The 14516-nt window shown below is 38.0% G+C and overlaps 1 protein-coding gene across 1 annotated transcript in view; it reads left to right on the forward strand.

Moving 5' to 3' along the window:
• The window catches only part of GABBR2 (gamma-aminobutyric acid type B receptor subunit 2), a gene marked incomplete at both ends in the record, with an annotated part of 491928 nt that overhangs the window by 239373 nt on the left and 238039 nt on the right, over positions 1-14516 (forward strand). The window contains 2 exons of the mRNA XM_084306998.1: positions 2873-2974; positions 9965-10030. Coding sequence (XP_084163124.1) covers positions 2873-2974; positions 9965-10030 — 168 coding nt within the window. The remainder of the gene's footprint in view (positions 1-2872; positions 2975-9964; positions 10031-14516) is intronic.

Raw genomic sequence — 14516 nt, forward strand, 5'->3', positions numbered from 1 at the left:
TTTTTCTAAGCATCATATGATAGTTTTAGTGAACTTTAATACTAAGGAGATGGGTTTTGAACATTAGCTAAACTATGATCAAGAGAGGTCTATTTTCTTTTGATATTACCAACTGTCTATTTCAGAAAGGCAATTTTACATTGTATCAAGAAAGACTGGTATCATAAGGAGCAGCTAATGGGATTGCTGGAGCTAAAATATCAGTCCTCCATTTCACTAGTATACTTGGAGAAAACAACTATTTACTGTTTTGCTGGCTTTTTTGTTTTTCTTTTTTGGTCAGTGAATATACCTTCATAGAATGTCTATGAATGTCATACAACTAACTATAACATCACAAAAGAATGAAGAATATAACCTAAATCTTGGTGGGCGCATTCTGATTGTTACTTCTCTAAAACTGGTTAATTTTTAATAAAATAATTGTCCATGTGTCCACTTGTTTTATGCCTTGTAAAAAGCCTTATAATAAAGTAACAATATGGCTCGGTAATTTGAGAGTATGGCTAAAAGTGTTAGGGTGAAGCAGAGGCCTTAAAAGAAGTAATAAAGACAATCAGTGTCATCATAATGACCTTTAGAAGTATTTCATTGGTCAAACAAGAAACATGCAGAACCAGCTTAAAGAGAAATTTGCAAAAAGGACTGTTCTGGTTTAAGCCCAGTAGATAGCTCAGCACCACACAACCTCTCACTCACTCTCTCTACATGGGATGAGGGAGAGAATCAGAAATGTAAAAGTGCAAGATATCATGGGTTGAGATAAAGACAATTTATGAGTTAAAGCAAAAACTGTGCATGCAAGTCAAGCAAAACAAAGAATTCACTACTTCCCATCATCAGGCAGGTGGTCAGCCACTTCCAGGAAAGCAGGGCTCAACACATGTAACAGTTTCTTTCAAAGACAAACACCATCACTCCGAACATCCTTCCCTTCCTCCTTCTTTCCCACAGCTTTTATTGCTGAGCATGTTGCCAAGTGATATGGAATATCCCTTTGGTCAGACTGAGCCAGCTGTCTCTTTGTCTCCCCTCCTGGCTCCTGGTGCTCCCCCAGCCTCCTCTCTGGCAGGACAGCACAAGAAGCTGAATGTCCTTGGATCTGCTCTGCCACACCAAAACCATCAGTGTGTTATCCACACTATTTTCATCAAAAATCCCAAACACAGCATCATGCAAGCCTCTACAAAGAAATTATTCCAGCCAAAACCAAAGTACAAAAATGTCCTTATTTTTTACCCCCAAAACATGTCTTTATCTAACAGTTAAACAGCATACCAAAAATAGTTGCATAGTATTTTGTCAATAACATACAAACATGAAATACACCCAACAGAACCACTTACATGTGTAGACTGGGAGACACTCACAAACATGCATTAAAGAAAGGCAGAAGGATTTTGAAGTGATGAGTTTGTCTGTAAAGCTGCCAGTTAAACTGAGATGTCTCACCTGTGACATTTCATGTCCCATTGCACCCTCTAGCTTTTACTGCATTCTTAGGCATGAGCGTGACAGGCTTTCAGCAGAGGGAATATATCAATACCTAGGTCTTTGGATGGCTAAATTGTCTTCTAATAAAATAAACTTTACAGTTATCTAAATTTGAATGGAGGAGTTTCTACTGGTGAAGGACAGATAACATTTCCTGTTCTTTTCTTGGCCATGCCACTGTATAGCAAATATTTTCTAATTGTTTAGAATGGACTGTGACTGTCTTTCAAAGGACATTAAGGAAAAGGACAGTTAGAAGGGAGATTTAAAATCTGTAATTCTACTGACTCATGGAGAGGGTCATTGGAAAGTATCTGCATATGATTTACGTACTTCTAAATTTTCCAACACAATGTCACATACGCATTGTATTTCCTGTGTTTGTATGCAATGTCTGTTTTTATTTCTTTTACACTATGATTTGTTTCTCCTGTTTCTGATATTGTTACAAACAAAAAAGGTAATCAGTGAAATGAGTGTGATAATAATTTTATTAAATTAAAATCAGAGTGCTTCTCTCTTCGCTTCAATCTGTAACCATGTTATCTCCATCTAAAATTATTTTTGCTCATGTATTAGAAACAGTAACACGAAGCTCTGGTTTTGCAATCATATGACTGGAGGAAAAACAGCAGTGATTAAGACAGAAAACCTTGAAGTGGTTGTATGGAAAACAGGAAACAAACAAACAACAAGAGCAAACACCCTACAACTGTCCACCAGATTGTTTTGTATGTTATTTGGCATATTTGTGCTCTTAGGCAGCTCAATTATCTTGCCACCATAAAATCAGATGAGAAAATCTGTAGATAACATGGTTACTTGTGTCACCTTTTAGCAAACCGTGCTTAAACACTTGATGCCCCATGAAAAGATGCATGCCATAGGAAAGGGGGAGGCACAGAGCAGTTCATTAAGCTTTATCAACCCTAAGTGACATAAGCTAAGCTCTGCTGATTCATGCTAGGGCCAGCTGATAGTGATTTCAAGTCAGTCCTTGGAATTCACAATCTTAGAGAATTTTCTGACAAGTCTTTCACCTTTATATGGTCTCAAACATTGCTTTGGCTATAAGAAAGCTTTTGGTCTTAGAAGCACTGGAAATTCACAAGAATTGTCCGGTCCCGTGTTTCAAAATGGGAGTCCACTATGAAATTTTCATCACATATAATATAAACTCTTGACATGGTAGATCGGTTGATAGTAGATTATGGTAGTAAAAGAATTTGCCTTGATCAATTTTTAGATGAAATGGAAAAAAAAGTGTGTGCATATTACCACCATTGAGACTATTGCTTGTCATTGCAGGGATAAATATGGTCCATTTTCTTCTGCCTCACTGAGTTCACTAGTTTGCCTTTTTCTCAACTTCTGACAGGTGAGGAATGATCTGACTGGCGTCCTGTATGGTGAAGATATTGAAATTTCAGATACTGAGAGTTTCTCCAATGATCCTTGCACAAGTGTAAAGAAGCTTAAGGTATGTGATACTGTTTGTGGAATAAAGAGAAGGTGGTGACTATGTTGTGATATTTGACTTTTTTGTCATCTGTAGAAGGCTAATAAAATTTGCCTAAGAGTGACTACAGCAGAAGTGGCTACAGCATGTCACTGCATAATAAGGTTAACAAATGACATTTTGAGGGCCTAGTCCTGCCCTCAAATGTCAATGAATGTCATCATAGAATCAAAGAATGGTTTGGGTTGCAAGGGACCTTAAAGATCACCTAGTTCCAACCCCTCTGATATGGGCAGGGTCACCTCCCACCAGACCAGGTTGCTCAAAGCCCCATCCAACCTGGCCACTTCAAGAGATGGGACATCCACAGCTTCTCTGGGCAACTTGGCCTTGCCACCCCAAGAGTGAAGAATTTATTCCTTGTATCTAATCTAAACGTACCCTCTTTTATTTTAAAGCCATTATTCTATTCTATTCCATTATTCTTATCCTATCACTATAATCCCTGATAAAAAGTCCCTTCCCAGTTTTCCTGTAGGCCCTCATATGCCCATGCGTATCAAAGTTTTTATAGTTACTGATAAGGATGTAAAGCAAAGCAAGTTGTTGCTGGTTTAATATTCATGCCTAAAGCATCAGTCTTAGTCATATATGTGAAAAAACTCTTAAGTTTTGGACTCAGAGCCCTTTTAAGGTAGATTATCATGTACTGAAACACTGAGCATCTTTCCATTAGCTTCATAGCATTCTAGATTGAGTTATTTGCTTATAGTGATTTGCATTATTTCATATGAATAGTAGAAAAAAAAAAAGAGAGAAATTTGACAGAATAATTTAGCATCTCTCTCTTATAATGATTTTTTAGGTTCTTGGCATCTGGTAAAATTAAAACTATATTTTAGCAATACTATGAAGTGCAACCAACAATAAACGAGATATAGGAGTTATGAATCTTAGATTGCATATGAACATGAAAAAATGATTGAGCAGCAAGAAGAAGCTTTTTTAAATGGTGCTGATGGCATCAAATACATAAAATACATAATCAAAATCCTGCAAATGCTTAAATATGTGTAAAACCGGAAAAAAATAATAATAGACTGAACACTATTGAAATACTGAAATTTATACAAGGATGTCAACCTACGTAAGTTTAGGACACTACAGAATCTACCTGGAAAAGGTCTGAAGCATGGCAAACTAACTGTGCGTTATTCCTACATACTACAGATGCAAACTTGAATGCTTAAAGTATAAGACCATGTTTATATAGAACCATATATGTGTGTCCAGTTTAAGCCAGTTTGTATTTCCCATCTGTGGTTGAAAAGACTCCAGTATGTGTTATTGGTGAACTCCACATTTTTGGCCAGGTGTTTAACCCATGGTATCAGAAAACTAAGAACTTTGAAGCCAGATTTTTAAACCAATATGTTAGAACAAGAACAGATGCATATAAGCAAGTGTGCTTAGGCAGGAGGTTAGAAAAAGCAGTGAGATTTCAGCCTTTCCATATGTCAACAACATATTGTTTGTTTTATAGGAAAGACCAGACGAGTCTATCAAACAATATTTTAAAATTATCTCTTGATTTCCTCTGCAAAATGAATTACTAAAGCAATAAATAAGCATATATCTAGACAATCATTTATTCTTCATAGAAATATATGGTCACTTGTTAGGTACATGACTTAGCTATTCAATTCTGAAAATGTTCATTCTTGTCAAAGAGATGTAAACATAAGATTGGTGAACTGATGGCTGTTTACTGTAATTGTGATGAAAATAGACATAGAATACCTTTTATTTTAGTAAACACAATTTAAATTAATTAAATGAATTTCAGTACAATATAGAATTGTGCAATGCAAAATAGAAATATCTATTATGATATGCAGAAATATATGTTCTATATTTTCCCTGGAAATACCGTAAGTTTTACTACATGTTGACACCAGCCTCTTTGAATCACAATTGGAAAGTAAATTTAGGCTTAAGGATGTCTTTAAAAGTCATTTTTAAATTGTAGCTCAAAGAAAGGGATGTTGGAAGATATGCATTAGTACATCAACTTAAATACGCTTGAAGATTCTAAGCATGCACAGGCAAACTGCATGAGTAATAACACTTCTGCTTTCAACTGACTTGTATCTTGCATGTAGGAAAAAGAAAAAAAAAAGAAATATATGAATTCCAATTGAATGAAACAGTTTCCATCTGATGTCCCAAATACAATAGATGTTTTGGATGCTGACTGAACATGATCTCATTCTAACAGTCAAGTTAATTGAATTTTAAAATTTGGGGCCAAGGACGGGTTTGGATGTGGCCTCAATCTAAGCGAGTGACATGCATGCTAACATAGATAACGTGGTGGTGGAGGTGAGAGCTGAAATCCTCCAGTTCACCTTCTCCACCAGTAATTCCATAGCTTAAGTTAGAGGCTCACCTGCAAATGGACATCCAGGCATTTTGGAGGCAAAACATGTGGATACCTGTATTGACAAAGCTACCCAGCTATGAGTAGATTTATTGATAACATCTTGACTGTCAGATACATGGTAGAGAATATGACAGAGTATCTGAGCAGTTCAGTTTAGATATTTCATAAAGAGCCTGCCAAGACATTGACTCTTCCTGGCAGATGAGATATTGCAGCAATCCTTCTCTGGAAAGCTGTGTAATACAACATTGTGGTGTTATTCATTAGAAATGAGACAGATTAAAATCTGATCACAGCTCTGCAGGCTAGAAAAAATAAAATAAATAATAGCTGCCTATTCCAGCATAATGTAGTGCTTAGAAACTGAAGAGGTTAAAGAGTGCCTCATATCCGGGATACCAGAAATGGCAGTGGAAGACAAGTTCTTCCTTTCTCCTTAGAACATCTTAGATGTCTTGACCTTCATTCAGGGTTTATACTACCCAGCTGCCAATACAGTGTATTACCCAGTGCCAAATACACTTTATATTTAGAGAATATCCTTCCCCATAAGAAAGAAAGAAGGGAACAAGAGAATCATTCACTTTTAAGGCTGTGTGGTAGTCTTCATTTATAAAACATTTTTATGGAGAGTCCAACACAACTGTGGGTAAATGAAGTGTAGCTTTTCTTAGTTTTCTTGTCTAAACTGTAGTTCAAAGGGTAGGAACATATGTATTGCTTACTGAGGGGCAAAGATTAAATGCTGATATTGCTGCTTTAATCTCTGAGAAGCATAACTATGACAGCTCACCATCTGGCAAATGGTCTAAACTCTGGTCTTTTTTTTTTTTTTTTTTTTTGGAAGTGTAGTTTAGTGAGTTGCCTTCCCCATGGGATGTTTTTAATCTTCTCATAGATACCTGCCTAGTTCCGTGAATTAAAACTTGTTCTGTCAAATATGCTTCAGTTCCATAAAACCAATGTACAACTCTATGAAAAAGACAAAATACTTAGCACTTGCTAGGATCCAGTGGATGGCCTCTTTGAATCCTACAAGAGAGTTGTGCTGTGTTAATTTGCATCAATCCTATGAGAGTTGGTGTAGGAGAATAATGTATCTGTGCCAGGAAATCATACTGGTTGAATTACCAGTGTGACCTAAGGAGGGAAAAAACTATGTGCCAGAAAGTGTCTGATGTCTCTTTTTGCATAAGACTATAACGTGGACATATGTCCTAGCACATGAACACTGAAATGAACCCGGTTCTGATAAACTGCAGTGCAGATAAAATCTATGCATGGGATTTGAATTATGCCCAGACACATGAATTTGTAGCTTCAGTGCCTGTTTTACAGGACAGTCAGCAGTCCCAATTCTGGCTTCAAATTGAACTAGGCTTATTTACCACACTGAATGCAATTCTCTAGGGACGAATCTGGGAAAAATGTGAACGGAAATGCAAAAAGCAGAGTTTGAGAGAAACAGGCTTGCTGAGGAGCATGTCATTGCATAGAGAAAGATGTTATGCATGGAAGATGAAGAGCTATTGTACAGACTTTCCTAAATGACTTCCTTCTACATATGTTCTGGCACACAATTCTTAGTTAAATGGTTGCATACTAAATTATTCACTCTTTTTAAACTGTAATCTATAAAAAACCCTACACTGCATTTTATGGCATTGTATTGATATCTGCATGGTTTATAAACAGGAGGAATCTCTTTTGTTGTTTCCCTTCCAAGGCTAACCAACTAAAATTATAGATTATGAAGCTGGACAAAGAAAAAGATAGTTAACCAGATGTTCACTGGCAGCTTGACCCTGCAATCCCATACTCTCCATTTAACCTAGCAACTCCTTGACTCATTCTGAGTCTTCACCCCAAAGTACCTTGCTTGCTACATTCTGCTTCTCTGATTTGTCTCCCTCTGAGCACCTTTGTCTAGATAGCTCTTCCATTTTCTTCTGAGAAAAGCTAACTTTCTGAGATTGAAGTTGTCCTAAGTGTTCTAAGAACTATTTGTCAACAAGAGCAAGTGCCAGATTCTGCACCCAGCATGGAGCAATCCTGGATGTATGTGCAGACTGGGAAAGAGAGGCTGGAGAGCAACCCTGTGGAAAGTGACCTGGGCATTCTGGTCAATGGCAAGTTAAACATGAGTCAGCATTGTGCCCTGGTAGCCAAAAGGGCCAGCCGTGTCATGGGGTGCATCAAGCACAGCATTGTGAGCCAGTCAAGGGAAAGGGATCGTCTTGCCATGCTTTGCACTGGTGTGCAGTTTTGGGTACCACAGTATAAGAAGGACCTAAGACTATTAGAGAGTGTCCAAAGGAGGGCTACAAAGATGGTGAAGGATCTAGAGGACAGAATGTTTGAGGAGCAGCTGAGATCCCTTGTTTTGTTCAGCCCCGAGCAGAGCAGGCTGAGGGGAGGCCTCATGGCGGCCTGCAGCTCCCTCACGAGGGGAGCGGAGGGGCAGGTGTTGAGCTCTGCTCTCTGGGGACAGCAACAGGACCCGAGGGAACGGCATGGAGCTGGGACAGGGGAGGGTCAGGCTGGGGGTTAGGCCATTCTTCACCCAGAGGGTGGTCAGGCACTGGGATACCCCCAGGGTCACAGCACTGAGCCTGCTGGAGTTCATGAAATATTTGGACAGCACTTTCAAACATACGATTTCTTTTTTGGGTGGTACTGTGTGGACCCAGGAGTTGGGCTCAATGATCCTTGTGGGACCCTTCCAACTCAGGATACTCTATGATTCTGTGATTCTGTGTGTTTGGACGTGCAAGATTTGGGTCTGAGTGCTGTTGCCAAATTGGTTGCACAATGATGTTAGCATAAGACAATCACAGTAGCCAGTAAGAATATTGAAATGGAGTAGGATATTTCTGGGGAAAAAAATAGGTTGGACCGTACACTTCTCATGGTGCTTTACTATAAAAGCATATTTACTGTGGGAAATGTGTTGTGGCTTATGTGATAATCAGTTTTAAGTAATGTCTTAAGGCATGGTACCACAGGCATGACTATATGTCCACCAGAAGAAGGCACTTCAGTTTAAAAGTTGTCTACAGCCAGTGAGCAGTGATGCTGCACATCCATTCTTACCTTGTACATCTTGCCTACAGCCTTTGGCACTCCTAGTCTATGAGATAGCACATGTCCTGTGGGTTTTTTTGTTAGGTTGTTTGTTTGGTGGTGGTGGTGTTATTTTTATTATTATTATTGGTTCTCATCTTGTTATAAAATGAAAAGGAATTTATTCAATTTTAAGTTTAATAATTCAGTGCTGTGTCACTTTTTTTTTTTCAACAAACCTACTGTTTTTCAAATATTAGATATGTGTTTTTATGTTCAGAGAGGTCAAGCAATTTGGAGTTCCAAGAGTGAGCAAAATGATTGCTAAAATGTGAAAACTAGAAAACATGGATGAGCTTTTTAGCCACTTAATTCCTAAATCTACTTTTTGTCTTTACAAAAAATGTAATACTACTGGTGACAGTGAGTATAATTTGTGTGATTTGTTTGTTTAGTTTCACATGACCTTGCTAGATTTGTTTAAAAATAATCTAATCTGCTTCAGTAAGATTTATATTGTTTTATCAACCTGTGGCTAACTATAAAAATAAAGACAAGTAGGCTTATTGAAAATGCACAGGTTCAGAATGAGCAAAGCATATTATATATTTTACCATTTTGACCATGCGAAGATAAATTTCATGCACTGAACTGCAGACGCATTATAGTATTTTTCTTCACTGTCCATAATGGTATTTTATACTGAACAGGAAATAAACATAGAAATTACCTAAACTGAAAATCTTTGATAAATTGATTTAATTAAAACTGGAATGTTTTTCACCACTGAAATTCATACTGAATCATCTGTTTCTTTTTTCCTTGGAGAGGGAAAGAGTTATTAGTAATTCTAATCCAGTATTTTATAAAAGAAATGAAAAATCATATTTGCTCAACCTATTACTGAGAACCCAGCTTTTGTGTGAAATAAAAGGTAATATTAAGTTATAAAAAGCTGGTTTTGATTTTATGGAATTTAGCCATAATTTTTCATGTGAAAGAATGCCAGACCAGTTCCTCAAGGAATACTTAACTCTATGTGCTTCAGAATTTAGGAATATTTTGTTAATATACTTCTAAGTATGAAAGTGAAATGATTTCTTTTTAAGTCAGTCATAGATTCTAAACAGCAAAAAGTACATATTTCCAAAACATTTTCATGTTTTAATATACAAAATTAACAGTAAAGGAAAAAAATCTTGCAAGACATCAAAAGAATATTTGGTAATTTATTGTTTTTGAGTAGTAATATTTCACAAGATAAACATTCCAGTTTTTTTCTCATAAGTGCAATTGCTTAAGCGTTTTTTCAAACACCTCAGCTGCCCCCTTTTGCATTGTTTCCAGATCTTGAACATGTAAAACATGGAATAGTTCTGAATGAATTTTGCTGTCTGCAGCTGTAATCTGTTCCAACTCTCCACATGATTTGAATGGCCAGCTGAAGTTGTTTCTGGAAAGGCTGTGACTGTATTTAACTTCCTTGCATCTTATTTAATCTACAGGGTAATGACGTTCGGATAATCCTTGGCCAGTTTGATGAGGAAATGGCTGTGAAAGTTTTCTGCTGTGTAAGTAAATATATGCAATTGCATATCAGAATAAAAATGTGGTACATTTGAATAAAAATATATTTGAGTATAAACAGTTACATATGTTTTGCTCCATTTCTGTTTCAATAAAATACTTTGCAGTTGATTTTAGTGGAATTTAGTCACAGCCTTCATGGTTAGATTTTATTTCTGCTTTCCTGTTATGGAATTAAATGCCAGATTGAACTTCATGTCAGGTCATAGGAAACACTGTAGTTGTATATGTACATAAACAATGTAGTTGTATATGTAGCCACAGATGCAGAGAACTGCCAGATTTACATCATGTCAAAGAGCTGCATTCTGGTCTGCATATACGTATTTTTGCATGTTTTGCTCTGGAAGAATAAAAAAAATCAAACAGTTCCTCTAGAGGTTAACCAAACAACTCTGTTTCTGCTACCCAAAATGTTATTAATTGCATAGCCACCATTCACTTCCCACTTACCATACATTTGACATATTCTTACTGAAATAAAATATTACTTTGTAAAACTATAAAGAATTTGAATTAAAAGAAATGTAGTAAGACCAGCATACATAATTTCACTGAATATATCTTCACCATTTGTTTTTATGTATTTGAATGTGCTGCAGTCTGATTGCCACTGAAAGAAGCAGGAGTAAAATGTAAATTTATTTTTTTTTTATCTGATCAATAAATAAATGAACCCCAGATATAGACAGATTTTAGTGGACTTAATTTTGTACTAATATTGAATTATTAGTCTAAATAACCAGATTAATTCAGTATGCCCCAATAACACAAAGAATATAGTGAAAAAGCAATAGTGATGGTAAGCTTCAGAGGGTGTCTTTCGATGTTCACTTAGAGAGACAAAGTTGCCTATCCAAGCAAAGAAAGGAAAGGCAAATGTTCAAAATCTGAGTGCTACATGTGCCTCAGACATATGTTGGCTCTTATTCAGCATCTGTCATAGTTGCTGGCAAAATTTGGAAAGGAGCTATTGCAGAATATGTTTGGAAGGAGCAATATCTGTTTGCATCCAAAAGGAAATGGAAAGCATTGTTTGGTTCTTCATTCTTCTCAGCTCTGATTGGTCTTTATATATAGATCTTTTTGTTCCAGCATTTAAATTGGATTGACAAAGATAATCTTCAATTTTTCCATTCCTGCAAGAAATAAGGTTCTTTCCATGGCTCACATCCTCCACAGATCTCTGGTGAATGGGCTTCATTTGTCTAGCTGTGGTGTCCTAATCACAGCTGTCTGCCAACACAGTACTCGGCAAGTTTTTGGCCTTACAAAGGCCACTGCCCTTAGTATGTTATTGCTTTCCTCTCCTCTACAGTTCTGTTCCATGTTTGTGTATCCATGAGGACACTGAAGAAATCCTAGAAATCCTCATGGGCAAGGTGTCTTCTTGTCCATACTGGGGGTTGAAGAGTCTGAAGGACTTATGGCAGGGACTGTCTCTTGAACACAAAAGCTTGGTGCAGCTTTCTACAGGAACAGTTTAGTACTAACACAGGAAGCATGCGTAATTCAAGTTTCAAGGGTGACAGCTTCTTCTAAAGTACATTAGTGTCAAAAATAATAAGGTGGATTTTTTTTTTTTCTGGAGCCTGGAGAAAACCAAGAGATTATGTATTTATGCTTTAATAAATGTATTAATATGAGAATTTCAGCAGGAGACTGAATGCAGGAGAGGGCAGTTCAAAGTAGGTCATTTATATATTAATACACTACAATGTGTCAGTAAGCTTGTTATTAGTCATAAAATATATTGTTGACTCATGCACTCCTACAGCTATGTGTCTAAGAGCACAATAACTTAGTTATGTCAAGTTTTTTAACCCTTTTCCTCAGGTGTAACTTCAGACAGGTTTTGTTTGTGATTCCCTGTTATATTTTTCAGAATATAACAGAGCTTTAGGTTTGTTAGAGAGAGGTGCTATTGTACCAGTGGAAAATATATATATATGCATTTCTGATGGTGGTTATAACAGGAATACTATTTGCTAATGATTTATGTAGGTGGCAAAGTCTTTAAAGTATGCCTCAGTTTTCTGGCTGGATTCAACAATCATACACTGTGAGGTTTCCTCAGGACCTCCATTAGAGGTTATATGCTCATTTTCATTTTACCTGGATGTTCCTTGCACACACATGCATATACACATGCAGGAAGCATTGCACATAACAATAAATGGACTAAAAGGTAATCTAATTCAGTGGGAAACTTTAAAAACATTACAGGACTAATTCAAGCCTAAGTGAACGTTAGGAGGTGTTTCCTATGATGGCTTCCAGTAGACTGGAAGCTGGCAAATGTTGTGCAAGTTTTCAAGAAGGGCAAGAAAGAAGACCCTATCAATTACAGGCCTGTCGATCTCACATCAGTACCTGGTAAAATTATGGAGAAGATGATCCTTGAAGTTACTGAAGCACACCTGGGGGACAATGCAGTCACTGGTCCCAGCCAACATGGGTACGTGAGGGTAGGTCGTGCCTAACAAATTTGATTTCCTTTTATGATAAGATCACCCATCCAGTCGATCAAGAGAAACCAGATGATGTGATCTTTTTGGACTTCAGCAAGGCTTTTGACACGGTTTCCCATAGGATCCTACTGGACAAAATGTCCAGCATACAACTAAACAAAAATATCATACGATGGGTGAGCAGTTGACTGACGGGTAGGGCTCAAAGGGTTGTGGTAAATGGGGCCACATCAGGCTGGCGGGTGGTCACTAGTGGGGTCCCTCAAGGCTCCATTTTAGGGCCAGTCCTCTTCAATGTTTTTATAAATGATTTGATTGTAGGACTAGAAGATGTTTTGAGAAAATTTGCCGACAACACCAAACTTGGAGGAGTTGTGGACTATGATGAGGGTGGAAAGGCCTTGCAGAGAGATCTGGACAGATTGGAGAGCTGGGCAATCACCAACCACGTGAAGTTTAACAAAAGCAAGTGCCGGGTCCTGCACCTGGGACGGGGCAACCCTGGCTATACACACAGACAGGGCGACAGTACGCTGAGTGGGATGACGAGAACACAGACATACAGACTGGGCAACGAGACGCTGAGACGTCTTCGAAGAGAGCAGCCCTGCAGAGAGGGATCTGGGGGTTGTGTTTGACAGCAAGTTGAATATGAGCCAGCAGTGTGCCCTGGCAGTCAGGAGGGCCAACCATATCCTGGGGTGCATTGAGCATGGCATTGCCAGTTGGTCGAGGGAAGTCCCACTCTACTCTGCGCTGGTGCGGCCTCATCTCAAGTACTGTGTGCAGTTCTGGGCACCACAGTACAAAAAGGACGTTAAACTGTTGGAGTGTGCAGAGGAGGGCAACAAAGATGGTGAATGCCTAGAGGGGAAGACATATGAGGAGTGGCTGAGGTCACTGGGCCTGTTCAGCCTGGAGAAGAGGAGGCTGAGGAGAGACTTCATTGCAGTCTACAACTTCCTCACGAGTGGGAGTGGAGAGGCAGGCGCTGACCTATTCTCTGTAATTACCAGTGATAGAACCCATGGGAATGGTGTCAAGCTGAGGCAGGGAAGGTTTAGGCTGGACATCAGGAAGAGGTTCTTCACTGAGAGGGTGGCTGCACACTGGAACAGGCTCCCCAGTGAAGCATTCACTGCACCAAGCCTGTCTGAATTTAAGAAGCGATTGTGCTGTGCACTTGGTCACATGGTCTAAACTTTTAGGTAGACCTGTGCAGTGTCAGGAGTTGGACTTGATGATCCTTATGGGTCCCTTCCAGCTCAGCATATTCTATGATTGTATGGTTTAAATAATCTTGGCTATTCATTTAACGTAAGCGTCAAAAGAAGTTAGCAATTGTAATTCAGTGGGAAATCCTAGCTTTCCATTGTTTTCACTTCAGTGGGATGGATGTGATATTTTTTAGTGGAATAAAAATAAGGGTATTTTGCTCAAAACTTACAAATTCAAGAATCAAAATGTTCAGCTATGTTGGACCATTGTCAAGTTTTGTTTTGTTTTGTTTTTCATTTGAAATTGGATTGACATGCAACTGCACTGTATTCCCAATGAAAACTTCATATTCTGCAGAAAATTTGTCTAAAAAACTTAGTGAGAATTTTTCCACGTATCATCTTTAAGCCATAGGGATAATGAAGTATAGCCACATGCATATCAAGTCAGCCTAGCTGACACACTTATCTGTCTGAAGACAGTTAAAGAAGGTGAATATTACACATTTGTCACTGCATGAGCTTTGTGCGTCTATTTTAGTAAACATTTAATAATAACGAAAACAAGGCTTAATCAGGCCTGTTGATACAGAAGGATTGGATTCTACTCTCCTTGAGCTCATAGAATTTTACTGCTGAGTCTCTGCTTTGGAATTAAAGGCACCATTGATTTTTAATGAGAAACAGATGGAGGTTCATTGCAGTTCAGAAGTCTACAGGCATTTTGTAGAGGTGGGATGTTGGATGTGTACATGCCGACATGATGGAAACATGATGGAAAG

This window comes from Netta rufina (assembly GCF_964035555.1).
Source record: "Netta rufina genome assembly, chromosome: 2".
Classification (NCBI taxonomy): domain Eukaryota; kingdom Metazoa; phylum Chordata; class Aves; order Anseriformes; family Anatidae; genus Netta; species Netta rufina.